General features: G+C 39.9%; 1 protein-coding gene and 1 long non-coding RNA gene across 6 annotated transcripts in view; one reads left to right on the top strand and one right to left on the bottom strand.

Annotated features, from left to right (window-relative positions):
* The window catches only part of grin1a (glutamate receptor, ionotropic, N-methyl D-aspartate 1a), a 76637-nt gene extending 67451 nt beyond the window's left edge, over positions 1-9186 (top strand). For 2 of the 5 annotated variants that reach the window (XM_034192065.1, XM_034192064.1), the window contains 3 exons: positions 2127-2153; positions 2872-2981; positions 8711-9186. In XM_034192065.1, coding sequence (XP_034047956.1) covers positions 2127-2153; positions 2872-2981; positions 8711-8918 — 345 coding nt within the window. In that variant the 3' untranslated portion in view covers positions 8919-9186. The remainder of the gene's footprint in view (positions 1-2126; positions 2154-2871; positions 2982-8710) is intronic. The other 3 variants (XM_034192062.1, XM_034192063.1, XM_034192066.1) reach the window with 3 other exon arrangements.
* On the bottom strand, positions 4336-11625 carry LOC117529317. Its single transcript, XR_004565991.1, has 3 exons — positions 11125-11625; positions 5333-5339; positions 4336-4347 (listed from the first exon to the last, which is right to left on the bottom strand). It is a non-coding gene; the product is annotated as an uncharacterized LOC117529317 (long non-coding RNA).
* Positions 11626-15371: the final 3746 nt, after the last annotated feature.

Below are 15371 nucleotides of genomic sequence, written 5' to 3'. Positions count from 1 at the left end.
GCAATAAGTAGTATGTCTCACACACACCCTGAGGCCCATCGGGGATATGTTTATACTATAACATGATGCAGATGAGACCCAACAACTTCCCCAGAATGGGACTATAGTCAATCGCATGTTATGTCCGCCGCCAAAGGCTGGCACCCATTTATACCTGGGCATACTGGCACAATCCAGTTTAAGTATCTTGTCCAAGGATACAGAGAGGTAGCATGACTAGGAGCTTTAAACCCAGGTCTACATATTTGTAGTTCAACTCCCATCCCTGTTATCTCTTATCTATGAAGTGTCTGTGTGAGGACAGAGAGGTAGCATGACCAGAACTCAAACCCAGGTCCACAGTTTCATAGTCCAACTCGTTTCCCTTGTATCTCTTATCTATGAAGTGTCTTATCGGAGGACAGACAGGTAGCATGACCAGAACTCAAACCCAGGTACACAGTGTCATAGTCCAACTCCTATCCCTTGTATCTCTTATCTATGAAGTGTCTTATCTGAGGACAGAGAGGTAGCATGACCAGAATTCAAACCCAGGTCCACAGTCTCATAGTCCAACTCCTATCCCTTGTATCTCTTATCTATGAAGTGTCTTATCTGAGGACAGAGAGGTAGCATGACCAGAACTCAAACCCAGGTCCACAATGTCATAGTCCAACTCCTATCCCTTGTATCTCTTATCTATGAAGTGTCTTATCTGAGGACAGAGAGGTAGCATGACCAGAACTCAAACCCAGGTCCACAATGTCATAGTCCAACTCCTATCCCTTGTATCTCTTATCTATGAAGTGTCTTATTTGAGGACAGAGAGGTAGCATGACCAGAACTCAAACCCAGGTCCACAGTTTCATAGTCCAACTCCTGTCCCCTGTATCTCTTATCTATGAAGTGTCTTATCTGAAGACAGAGAGGTAGCATGACCAGAACGCAAACCCAGGTCCACAGTCTCACAGTCCAACTCCTATTCCTTGTATCTCCTCTCTATGTAGTTTCTTGATCAAGGGCACAGAAAGGTAGTGTGACTGGGAATCAAACACAGGTCTTGCTGGTAGTTCAACTCCTAGGATAGGATAATAGTCACAACAGCATTAATCATAATGTCAAGTCATTTAATTTATTTTTAGTGTAATATTTTGAGAATATTCCAGAGGATTTGTCACTGAAGTTATTAGTGAACCATAACATACTGTGTATTAGAAGGAAACTCTGCTAGATGTCAGTGGTACCGTAATATGAAGCACAGTATATGAAGACAGCTAGTAAAATTACCTTTCTTATCGGCACTTATCTTCAAAAACCCAACTTGTATTTGTAACACAATTGCCTTGAAGTCATTGTTATTTTGTCCAGCTGTGCCACCCCCTCAGAAGACCATATTTGACCATCTTAGATTCTTTTATAAATCATGAGGGGAGGTGATGGTCTAGTGGTTAAGCGTTGGGCTTGAGACCAGAGGATCCTTGGTTCAAATCTCAGCCTGAATGGAAAATCACTAAGGGCCCTTGGGCAAGGTCCTTAATCCCCTAGTTGCTCCCGGTGTGTGGTGAGTACCTTGTATGGCAGCACCCTCACATCAGGGTGAATGTGAGGCATTATTGTAAAGCGTTTTGAGCATCTGATGCAGATGGAAAAGCGCTATATAAATGCAGTCCATTTACCATTTTTTTGTTTTGTTTTTTACCATGAAATAGAGAAAAAGCAAAAATGACCTTTTTTGTTTGTTTGTTTGTTTGTTTTTTGTAACTAGGAAACCACACCTCATCAAACTTTTCTTCCTCCCATTTTGTGCATCATTTCAAACGCCATCTCATTCCCTTGTGTGTGGGGTGAATTTCCATTATACCACTTATGAGGTATAATGACTTTTAATGGGCTTTAATTTCTGACTTTTGTTGTTGTTTATTTCCCTCTTTGTATGCATTTTAGTGGCTCTCCTGCCTCTGACAGCTTCTAAACCTTTTATACCTGCCTGGCTTTGGATGTGGATGTTTGCTTTGCTAGTGTTTTTTATTTTGTATTTTTATCCGCCCTCTTTGGTTCCCTCGGCTTTTGCTTAAGGATCTTCTTTAAAGTATAACAATTTAAGTGGATGGAAATTTATTTTATTTTTCTTTTCTCCCCCTATGCAGCCCTCTTCCTCTCTAGAGACTCAGGATGTAAGAATACCTTAATATGAGTTATTTTTTTCCCACACAAACACCGAGTTATTGAGCTGAGAGTAGCTGTGGGGCACTCTGATGGCACGAGGGAACTCAAAATCTTGCGAGGATATGGTTAAACTGTTTCTTTTTATTTTGTTTGGCTAATTTTGAAAAGAATGCCTGTGAAAATATGTGTTCCAGACCTCTGACCTGAGTCAGAACTGAGTAACGGATTCTAGATATTCATACATTTTGGCATACTGTCTAGTTGGCTGATGAAGTTGGAAGTGTAAAGTCTATGTTAAGGCAAGTTTGGGCAGATTAGCTGGTTAAAGTAGCATTACACAGCTATCACACCCACTGACATCTTTAGTCATCACTCAAACCATTCCAATGCATTTCTAGGTGCCGAGTGAATGTGTCTGCACATTGTTAGAGGACTACCATCTGGACCAATACCAGTAATAATGTTGCTTTAAATGTAGATGAATGCTTTCATGTCAGACTTATAGACTATGTCCACTTACATCTAACAGGCTTTATCCCTTTCTTTCTCCCTCATTGCGCATTTTACATTTTTAGTAGTCTTTCTCATAAGGACCCTTCCTTTTAGAAACAAAGTAAGGTGGGTGGCGGGTGGTGGTGGTGGTAAGAAAGAATGGGTGATACTGAAACCAAGCTTATCACCCCAGCCAGTGAACATGAATAATGTTTCTACATATATTTATTTTAGGATAGGAAAAGTGGTAGAGCAGAGCCTGACCCCAAAAGAAAGCCTCTTTTAGGTCCATCAGTACCACCCTGGCCTCCAGCATCAAGAGACGTAGGTCCTCCAAAGACACGGTAAGGAGATGAAGCAGCAGCATCTTCGCTTGTTTATTCTTCCCTTTCTCTTCTCGTAACCTGTCTCTTTCTCGATCTTCTACCCCATTTTCTCCTCTCCTCTGTCCTCTCTGCCGACATTCCCATAAAATCTGAGAGAATCCCATGTTCAACTCACCCATCCCATGGCTCCAAGGCCTTTGCCACCTGTCTGTCCGTTCACCATCGCTCAGTCATCTCATTTAGCATCTTGAGGTGCCTGTCTCCTATAGGAACTCAGTGCAGGAACTCAGGTCAGGCCAGGCCAGGAGGTGGGGTCTGGTTTGGGAGGTTGGGGGATGGAATCCAGCGCAAGTGTTTGCGGTCTAGACAAGTGATTTTTGGAAGACGGGGGCGACAAAAGCAAGATGTCTGGCAGTGGTGTTTGTCTTGGGCTGCTCTTCCTCCCTGCCTCTGGTTTAGATGTGGATCCTGGCGATTTTGTCCTTTTTGGTGGTGTCGTGGTGTGGGTCCTGTATATATCGGTGTGCGTATATATGTATATATTTATTTATTTATATATTTGTGTTGGTGTCCTGTTGTTTTGACTGCTTGATCCTTTTATATTCATCTTTTCTTTGCACAAATCCTGCACTTCCTTTGTTTCAGTTAGCGCTGTTGCTTTTGGTTTGAACAGCATGCACCGGTGTTTTGTCATTTTTCAAAACCCATTTCCAAGGTAGTCGTGATGGCCAGTCCTCCTGAGAAGAAAACTAATGTGTGGTCTATTTCAGGATTACACTCATGGATTTCTATTAATCAATTTATTTTTTGCTTTGTCATAATTTGTTTGTCATAATTCTTGTCCTTGTGGTCTGAACTGTGCATGCTTCTTTCAGGGAATACTTCAGGTGGTGGAGAGACTTCTTTCCTATTGTATTTGTTTTTTGGGCTACAAACTCTAAAGCTTTAAACTCTTACTGTGTTACAAAGAAAGAAAAAAAATATACAAACAAAAACCAGGCTTAAAGTCACACAGAACCTTAAAAGTTTAATGCTGTTTGTGGTTGTAATCATATCTTACCTGTCACTATATCAGTATACATAGGCCCCAAGCTAGCTAGCTCGCTAGCAGCTAGCTACCTCGATATGTTTTGAATTCCATATTAATGTGATTCAGCTATTAGCTAACCAAGCTAACCCATTCTGTTATATACAGAACATATAAAAATGGCTGTAATTCCTACATGGTTAATGTGATTTTTTTTGTTTCTGTTTTTGTTAAGCCACTTTGAATTAAAGCTAAAAGGCTACATTACAAGAACATGTGGAGCATAGCTGGTATCTTATCAGTGATCGGCTGTGTCCCAGTTCAGTGGGTGCACGCTTCAAAGGCTGGAATCATCAACTGTTTACATCATAAGAGACTCGGCGGTCCCATTTCAAAGGCAAGGTTGCCAGGCGACAGGAGGTAGGGGCAGGGAAACGTAATGACGCAACAAACTGACACAGTGATATAGCAATGGTATAGCTGTTGAGTGTCAGTGGGTAGACTTTTCTTTTTTTTTTTTCCCCCTAAATTTCTGCTATTGTGTTGTAATTACAGTAGATGTATTTTTTTTCATAGAGATGATTTTCACAACAGTGGTGAAAAAGGTTGCCATGCAAATTCATGGTGTACACAATCTGTGTCGTATTTCCACTGCCCCATATGGATTTGTCAGAAATTTCAATGATTATTTGAATAATGAGCCACGTATATAATGTTCTTCTGAAGGAATTGCACAGATGTTAAAAAAGGTTACAAGTGCTTTCTCAGAGTGGGACCTGCTCTGGTAGCCTGTCCTGTCCTTGTAGCTGCCAGGTACTCAGATAATGAGTTTCTAACAGCCTTGTACTCTCCACTAACGTGCCTTCTTTGATAAATCTGCTATTTGCTCCAATCACACTGAAATTAGTTAGTTTTTTTAATTAAAATTTTGTTTGAAAACTTTTGCAACTGGACCCAAACTTAAATCCCGCATAGTCCAAGGCATCTCAGTATAGTGGTATGGTATCTAGACTTGATTAACTCAAACCAGTCCTGACTTAATTTGAGCAAAAAAGAGTTCCATTTCTGTGCGACTTTAATGCTTGTATCAACATTTTAACCTCTACAACTCTGCTTGAGGCCACAGTAAGAGTGTGAGCTTTTATGCGTTGAAAAGCCCTGCTCGGTGCAGTTAGTAGGCTCATGACAAACCGGTGACCCACAGTTCATTGCTCCCCATCCGCTGTGCCAGACAGACCTGATCGCTGTCCAAAAATTTGGCAAAGGCCTGTTTAGAAATAACAAAGCCTCTGGAGGTTGTAGTCACCATTACCCGCGTTGTGAAGCGTTTCTCTACGAACACTGTGTTTCTGAATGTGTTTCCCAGGGGAGATGTAGCCTGACATAGCAGCTAAGCTAACATATCACAACATAATTTACCAGCTTGTTTTTATCTCTTTTCCTTGTGTCTTTTTATGGATGTTTCTGCACTGGACGCACTTTAACACTCTCCTGGAGGTTTCTCAATAGAATCGGTCGCGTTTGAAGAGAAGAGTGGGATTGAGGGTTTGAACACTGGTTTAAGAGCCCAAAATAATCGTGTCTGAAAGTGGATGAACAAAACAGGACTTTTTAGTGTAATCTAATCAAAAGATTTACCATCTTCAGTCTTTGATCATTATTTTGATTTTCTATAAATGTTCTTATTTTATATTACTGGATATCAATGGACTTGAGTGTCAGTGTCCCTCACCCACATGCCACACTGCTCCTCTCTCCCTCTGCAAGCATGCTGTCATAGTAACACAAGTAGAAATAATCATTCTAGCTGTGCCATATAGTAAGTAGACTCACTGTAGATGTAGAAATAAGTAAGACGCCTGTATAAGCGTTAAGTATGGTTGAAATGTTTGTGTCTCTCAGATGCTCCTCCTCCTGACACCAGTAGGGTGCGCTATATCACAGCCTCCAAGGTACAAGACAGGAGGAGGTTCAAATGAAGACTGTAAGATGCTCATGCAATTCATGGGTAAAAGGGCATGAGTCGCATCCACGCTGACTGTTAATTTAGAAAATTTATTCATTTTAATATTCAGTCTTGATGCCATTTCATCTCTCAACATGTCAGTTGTATTGTAATAGTTTCTTAAGTCAATATGTTGGAGTGTACTAACTCTATCATCTTAAAAGGAGGTACACATTAAGCTTACAATAACACTTAATTGATGTTTAACTCACGGAAAATGCCTTGGTACAGTAAAGCGAGCCTCTTCCCTGATTTTCTGCTCCAGTTCTCGGGGTGTAACAGTATCGACACGGTTCAGTATGACATACTGTAAAATAAATGATGTTTTGACAGAGTTGGAAAACCACCCATATTGATTTTTTTGATTGACTTCCCTGGGGTGCAAAGTGCACAGATGTCATTAATATGGGCACAACAGATGGTCACCCTGTTGCATATGGTTTGCTTTATGTTTCTTCCTGTAATGAACCAACACATGAGGGAGTATTTCCTGACCACTGTTTGCAGCATGCTTGCTCATCAGGCTTAAACCTTGCTTGTGTGTAGCACCTTAGTGTGATTTTTGTTGCAATTTGGTACTGTGTGAATAAAGGGAATTGAACTGAAATGGAAGTAAATAAGGTTTTCTTTAGTTTGCATGCATGTTTTCAATATAAGCTGGTCAACATTGTAATAAAATATATACCACATTGTTATTTAAAATAATTACATTTGTTGAGTTAACTGCACTCAAATTTTAAAGATGAAACAATAAATAAATGTGCAATCATTGCTTAAATAATGTATTAACGGTATATTAATGGTGAGATCACAGTTCAATTTAATTCAATATATTTCATTTATGTAGCACCAAATCACAGCAAAGCTGCCTCAAGGCGCTTCACACAAGTAAGGTCTAACCTTACCAACCCAAAGAGCAAGTACACAGGCGAAAGTGGTAAGGAAAAACTCCCTCTGATAGAGGTGGGCGGATCGATCCTAATATTGATAATATCGATACCAACGCTGGTATTGATATTGAATGATTCTCCTGTAAAAAGATCGATACTCAAGCTTTTTTTCTGTCCTGCACACACTGACTGCTGTGCACGCAGATTCATCAAAGTCTTCTCTCTGTAAGAGCAGCGCTGCCCTGTGTCACACAACACAGAGCAGCACACCCTTGTATTGTGGTTTGTCAGCCCTCTACCTCAGGAGATTTTGTATTAAGTTGTGTTGAGTGATATTTTTTTAAACAAAAAATGTTGATTGTGTGATAATAAAGTATTTTGTTGTCACGTACAATGTTTGGCGAAATTCTATCCTAGGGCTTTTGGATCCTTTGGATCTATGAAGCTTAAATATGAGAAAGTATCGGCATCGGTATCGATATCGGTGATACTGGGCCTGTATTTACTTGGTACCAGCTTAATACCAAAATTCCCAGTATCGCCCACCTCTATCCTCTAATGATATTGAGGAAGAAACCTCAAGCAGACCAGACTCAAAGGGGTGACCTTCTGCTTAGGGCATTCTAACAGTTACAAGGTTTTTACAAAGGTGAAGAAACAGGAAACAGTTGTAATATTAATTTTAAATATAGAAATTCATTCATTTTCAGCCAAGGTGACTGTTAGCAAGGCAAATTACAACAATCAGCAAATTTTCGTCAGTGCATTTTTGCTCAAATGCTCCTGGAAAAAACACAAATAGCTCAGAGTAAAGCGCACAGCGCCAAACCAGAACTCTTCTGACCATTTTGTGCATGTGCACCTTGATATAGCCACATGTTGCGTCACTGGTAATGACAAAACACAGAATAGCAGGAGCGGAAATAGCAACACTAACAACACAAACATTCTCAACCTGCTTGTTGTAGACATCCAGGAAATGTGTCGTGACATCATTTCATGATGTTCTAACTGCAGTATTGTTGTGCCAACACTGCGATATATTGTTACACCCGTGTGTGATTATGTCATAGTGATCTGTAATCACACACTGACAGAATGCACACTCATGCACGCCGTGTGACTGACGTGTAAATGACACCACGTCAACATGTTCATCTTTTGGAGTAACATGACACGTTGGAGTATAACGCTCAGTTTCAAAGTGTTCCACAAAGAGATGCAGGGAATCATTTCTACCAAAGCAGCATGTTTTTGCTCCTAAAACAAAAACCGGCCACAGCGCCGCAAAAACACAAGTTACCGTCATGAAACCCAAAACCACCTACTCAAAAGAAGAGAGAGAAGAAATTCAGTGTTGCCATAGAAACTGAGCTCCTGCATGGATTCAGGATGCTGTCTTCTCTCTCAGTAATGCAGACACCCAAAAATGTAGAACGTGCTGTCATAGCGATAGTCTGCAGGGACGCACAGGCGTCCATGATGCGTCTTCTCCTTCTTAGCTACAATCAGGAGAAAAGTCTTCTTTCTGCATGCACACAAATAAAAGAGACATGACAGGATGTCATCACATGGTTACGTTAAATAAAAAGGTTCAAAGGTTGCTGTTCCAAGGCGTTTATGTCTGCTCCACCCACCTCATAAAGAAATAAAGCGTGTCACAGAGAGGGGTGGAGAACCCTCCCGCTTAAATCAAGTCCAGGTTTAAATAGCCAAATGAATTCTCGAGTAAAAACAAGTTGAAAAGAACGACAAACCTCCGAATGCTGCGTTTGTGAGTAAACTGCTTTGTGTCTTCCTTGCTCCTTTGTGTTCACCTCTGCAGCAGTACCCACCCACTGACATCACGGGCCAACTCAACTTGTCGGACCCGTCAGTCAGCACCGTGGTATAAAGAGGGAGACGCCGACCGAGCCTTACTCCCCGAGGAGGGAGAGGAAACCACACAAGGAACAGGAGGGTGGGGGAGACCCTGCTCCTTGTTCCCCCAAAACCCGAGCTTAACATTTCACTGCCTGCCAACAGACGTCTGAGGAAACCCGCTTTCTGGAGAACTGGCTGAAATGCCGAACTTGCACCTTGTTAAAGTCAGGATAACCTGGCGTTAAATGTTTGGGGTTCCTGAGCATGCACACAGTAACCCATTGAGTCATGTACAACGGCTTCCTTCTGTATATTATCAGCCGTCTTATTTAAGCTTGTTTTCTACTTTAGTTAATGTTTGATGGTTTTTGGTCAACTAGGATAAAGGACCATACCAACCATTTGAACATTTTAGCTTAATATGTACAATTAGTATACACATTACAGTACTGGCAAGTATTTTCCAACCCCAAACCACTGGAAAGAAGAAAAATATGTTCTCCAACCTGTCTTGAGTTTCGCAAGGTTCAGTTCATTCCAGTACGCAATTAAAACCAAGTTCCTGATACTTGAAGCATTTTAGGGAGTACTAATTCACAATAGGGATCATTTAGTTTGGTAGTTTTTGCCCCCGTACTTTTAGAGATACACAACTTAATCTTTCCATCGTGTTTACGATGTAACTGAATGTGATAACACTTTTGTCAGGTTTTTAACACAGTTTGTGAACACACCATCTGGATATATACCCTAACAACTACCTTTATTTGGACAAAAACCTTAAAATTAAATGCTTTAAGGACCCACCCACCCCCACCCCATGACCATCTTTATTTATTTTATTTAATCTTTCTCTGTTCCACTCTGACAATAAAGCTGTGACTGGTTAAGCAACGATCTCTCCAGTCACAACCACTGAAGCTTCTGACTCCTTCACACTCAAAAAAGTAAAAAAGGTGGGTTGTCCACTTTACATTAACTTTTTGTTTTCAGTCTTACTTTATTAAGTTAAAAACATTTGTTTTTCGAACAATTGATCTGCTGTTACGACCCTGTGTGAAAAGGGAGAAGCCAAAAGAACTTATGTTTACAGGTTCATTGAGTTAAACTTAATATTTTGACTTGTAATTACCCTTATACAAATTTGCAGAACAAAATTAATCGAATTAAAATCAGTGTTTCTTTTTCGTGTAGAGTTGAAAGTTTCTTGATGGCTTCCTTCACTAGCTTTCTTTTTGCATGGCCACTCAGTTTATAAAGTTGGGCTGATCTTGACAAATATACAGTACACTTTACATTTCTCAGTGACCGAATGTGAACTCCAAGAGATCACACTCTAAGAAATGAAAAGCTACATTTACTTCATCTAGTTATATCAACTGGTAGACACAAAATGTGGTTATATAAATGGGGAAAGCAATTTATGACATTATAAAATTTTTTGTATTGCGTTTTCCATCTAAACAGATGTTTTGTGGGACCAATTAACATAACTACATTAAGTAAACATCTACTACTATAAGCAAGAGGTTTCTCATCGTGTCCCACAGCAGCCTGTTCTCAAAGTTCTAGAAATGGAGCAATATCTCCACCTGGTGGACATTTGCCAATAATACAGGTACAAAACAATTTCACCGATGCCAGAAATTTGATGTCAATTAAACAATGGGGTAATAGTATAAAACTGGACATGATCCCTGAACTACACAAAAAAAAATTCCAATTCTTATGCTGCTCACTTGATTTGGATACAATAACCCTCAAATTAAAGCTGTCTTTGTGACCTGTGAGCTCATATTTACCTTTAAATCTAAATGTATGTGATTCAGTGTCCAATAATATCAGACTAACGGCATTCGGAAGATAATTTTAAATATCAGCAAGTTGATTTTAAAGGTGTTCTTGAATGAAATGTAGCCAGTGGCATGGAGGAAAGACAGGATTTTTTTATTTTTATATTTTCTAATCTCCACTGTTCAATAATATGGTTTCAGAAAATGGTTGCCAGTAAATATTTATAATGGACTAAAACATCAAAATAATTAAAATTTATGGTTAAATCAGTTTAGGTTCTAGTCATCATATATCAATTCCAATTAGATGCTACAAACTAGAGTTAATATGTCCTATTTCTTAGGATATACTGCAATACAATACCTAATAGTGTAATCTTAAATGAATATCAGTGTTTTAATAGAAACAGTGTGTTGGTTTATTGTTTTTTTTTGTTTGTTTGTTTTTTGATAATGTTTATTTTACTGATGATAATGCAGATTTGACAGTTTTGTTTGCCGGTGAAGACGATGGAAGCATGTGTGTGCTTGTATATATATTTGACTCACAGAACTTTACGTGTCTGTGTGCAGTGTTGGAAACATTATTATTTCCACTCGGACTCTTTCTGTTGTTTCCCCTTTAGCTTTAAAGTATCTGCAGAATGCATGGGACTTTTTTCAGTTCTCACAAGAACTTCTTGCTTTCAGCTTTATGACTAACCACATTTGTAAGAGATAAGCTGCAGGTGAACATATTACATGACAGATTCAGAGTTGTGATCAAAGGTTGGTATTTTTATGTGTCGCCATGTTGGAGGTTCTCAGTTACAAGCTGTTTCCCTTCTCCCTCGGGTACACCGTGGTGGTCTTTCTCATTTCCAGTCTCGAGGGGCTGCATCAAAGGGCCACGTTTTTCACCCAACCAGTACTCGTTCTTTCATGCAAAATCACCAGAGAGCTGTTTTTACACGAAGGAACCAGAGTAAATTAAACGCAGCCTCCAGCTCCATGTGAGAGCTTGTGTGCAGATCTTGGTTGGATGCAAAAACAGGCCGTTTCCCATTTTCTGGGGCTGAGAAACAACTGCTGCGTACTTTGTTTGTTTTTTTTGGGCACTGCATAGCACTTTATGCTGAAATACTGAAAAGTCATGAATTTAAAACAAAATCTGCTATAACATCTCCAGGCTCATCCAACATGGGTTCTTATTGCAGTTCTGCAGAACCACACAAAGTGTTAAAACAGAATTTGAGTTCTATGCATGCTTCTGTGTTTTAATACTATCAGTGCATTACTTTGCTGTTTCTGGCACGTGTTACTGTGTGCTTACAATGAATGATGTATAAATAACTTGTTCCGTGTCGATGAGGTTGAGGAGATCGTTCTATACATGTATTGCGAATGCAACAGAGAATGTTTTCCATCATACACACAAACAGTTAACATGCAAGCATGCATCAACACACACACTTACACCTTTTTTTGTAAGATCTTACATTGACTTACCTTGTTTACAAATGTAAATAAAATAAAATAAAATTACACATTGCCAGAGCCAACAAGCCTGTTCCTGTTATTACCGCCACTGATGAAGTTGGTAGGACGTTATGTTTTCACCCCTGTGTGTCTGTTTGTGAACAACCTGGACCCCACAATTTTTCATATATCAGGAAATTTTTACTGAAGACTGATATCCTAATAGGCAAGAACTGATTCAGTTTTCAAGGTCATAAGTCAAAATCAGGAAAAATCTTGGAAAATTGGGAAAATACCTATCTTATAACATTGAACAAATTTTCAAAAATTAATAACTGTCAAAAAAGATAAACTTTATTTCATATTTGAGAGTGTTATGTAGGCTGGTATCCTTTATCGACTGACAAAGTTTGATCTGGATCTGATCCAGATTACAGATTTTGTGGCCGTTTAAATTTAACATTGAAACCCCCATTTAATGTATATTTTATGTCATATCTTAATCAAACATGCCCCAATCACTCTCATATTTGAAAGTGAGGTGCAGACTGGTACTCACTATTACCTGACAAACTTTGATCTTGATCTGATCCAGATTACAGATTTTGTGGTCATTTAAATTTAACATTGAAAACCCCTTTTAATGTATATTTTACATTATATCACCTGACAAAGTTTGATTTGGATCTGATCTGGACTGTGGATTTTGTGGACATTTGGATTTAATATTGAAAAGCCCGTTTGGTGTACATTTTGCATTCTATCTCAATCAAAAGTGCCTCAGTCACTCTCATTTTTCTGTTATAGATTTACCTACAGCACCAAAATTGGATGGAGGTTCCAATTTTCTGCCTGTTTGTCGACTTTCCAGTTGTCAGTCGGAAGCCAAGTGCCAAAAAGCAATGACAAATTGTGCATATAGTGCAGCAGATAACAGAATATTTACAGAGGAATCCTTCAAATGGTGATACAAAGCACCAAATTTGGCAAAATTACACCTTAGGTATTACTCTTTTGAAAAAAACCGACGGGCCACTTGAATTTTCAATAGGCGGTCAAGTAGGGGTCAATTGAAGAATTACATAGGGGTCAAAATATAAAAATGCTCCAGTCATATTGAAAATTATACCACATTATTTGTCTGATTGTAAAGATTCCAAAAAGGTATAGTTTGGACTATCTGTGACTGAATTCTATAGAGTTATGGGGTAAAAACAACAAGAATGGTGACAAAGTTCAGTTTCAGTTTGTACAGGGGTCAAAAGTTAGAGTTGCTCCAATCTTTTTCAAAGGTGATGCAAATTATTGGTTGAGTTGATAGGGTTTCAAAAAGGAATACTTTGCACCATGTATTATGCTTAGTTATCACGTTATGGGGTAACGTATGTTACATGTCATAGAATTCAATGGACGTCAACATTATTAGACCTTTACTTTAGAGACCAAGCATTCAACACATTCAAAACTATTCCATTTATTAATCCAAGTAGCTCAATCAACAATTTGCACCATTTTTGCTACCCCTGTACAAACTGAAATTGACTTTTGTTACCATTCTTAAGGTTTTTACCCCATACCTCCATAACATTCAGTCACAGATAGTCCAAACTATACCTTTTAGGAATCTTTATGATCAGACAAATAATGTGGTATAGTTTTCTATATGATTGGAGCATTTTTATATTTTAACCCCTGTGTAATTCTTCAATTGACCCCTACGTGGGCGCCTATTGAAAATTCAAGTGGCCCATTTTTTTTTTCTTTTCCAAAAGAGCAATGTCTAAGGAGAATTTGTGCTGGATGTGGTGCTGGTATCACCATGTTTCAGTTATTTGCTGCACTAATAGCAGAGATAACCAATGTTCTGTGAAAATTATCTGAAAAAGAATTCAGAAACCAAATTGAGAAAACATTTGCAAACACATGACACAAATAAAACTGCAGTACATGCAACTATACTCATATTTATCAAAGGAGCAGGTCTGCTTTTGTACTGTTGACAAGATTATCAGCAGGAGTGTTTTAGTACTGCAGCACACTTATTGATTAATGTTTAACTTTGGTTTAATAAATGTTTTGTTGGCATATTGAGCTGTTTTGGTATGGGGCAATTTTCACATGATCTGGATTTGGGTTATTTTGTGGATTTTAATCACATGAACAACTGCCAGACCACTCCAGACTACTCACAAGTATCAAAACAAACACATTTATGCAGAATTATGTACATTCACTTGCAGTTCTATAACATAACCTAAAAGCTGTACTTGCTCCTTTAGTAAATGTGAGTAGTGTATTTAATTTGATAAAGTGTTTGCTGTTGTTTCACACAACACATCCTAAAAGCTCCAACACTCAGCAGCAGTACTACCAAGACAAAAAGAGGTTTGTGCCCAGAGTACTTTTACTGATGAACCATTCAGTGCATCACAGCGCTGTTAGTTTTTGTTGGGAAAGTGTCAGTACACGGACCCACAACAGGGGGCGCAAATGAACGGACAATGGAGAAAGTCAAATAACAAGGCTTTACTGTTGTGAACGTGCACAACGAATACAACCAATCACGAAATGGACAACAGTCAATTCACAAAAGTGTCGTGTGGGCAGGCTCGAAGATAGGAGACGCCTCTCCAAGGTAAGACCCGAACCACACGGCTTCCTCCGCCACAGGACCCCGGAAATACTGGAGCCGCCAAGTCCCGAACTCCCAGGTGGCCACTGCCTCCGCGTGTCGGACCTGGTACTGCTGGCGAGGAACAAAGAACAGTTAGATGGGGGCGCGTTTGCACCCAAGACTCCGAACAGCAGGGAAGTTACCTCCACCTCTCGTTGGAACAGTACTCCACAAGCTATACACTAATCCAAAAGGATACACTCCGTCAGCTTTGATACGTTACCTCGTAGGTAGAAACGATATCTCGGCAATGAGGTGGAGGTGCCGTCCTGCTGATATACCCCACAGATGATTGCCGTCAGCTGTCTCAGGTGATGGGTGACAGCTGTCACCGTAGCTGCTCACGTGAGGCGGCGGCGCCCTCTGGTGCCTGGAGCCCGCACTCCAGGCAGGGCGCCCTCTGGTGGTGGTGGGCCAGCAGTACCTCCTCTTCAGCGGCCCACACAACAGGGGGCGCAAATGAACGGACAATGGAGAAAGTCAAATAACAAGGCTTTACTGTTGTGAACGTGCACAACGAATACAACCAATCACGAAATGGACAACAGTCAATTCACAAAAGTGTCGTGTGGGCAGGCTCGAAGATAGGAGACGCCTCTCCAAGGTAAGACCCGAACCACACGGCTTCCTCCGCCACAGGACCCCGGAAATACTGGAGCCGCCAAGTCCCGAACTCCCAGGTGGCCACTGCCTCCGCG

Source organism: Thalassophryne amazonica, chromosome 17, assembly GCF_902500255.1.
Source record: "Thalassophryne amazonica chromosome 17, fThaAma1.1, whole genome shotgun sequence".
Lineage (NCBI taxonomy): Eukaryota > Metazoa > Chordata > Actinopteri > Batrachoidiformes > Batrachoididae > Thalassophryne > Thalassophryne amazonica.
The sequence above is the reverse complement of the archived record's forward strand: the minus strand, read 5'-3'. Positions and strand labels throughout refer to the sequence as shown.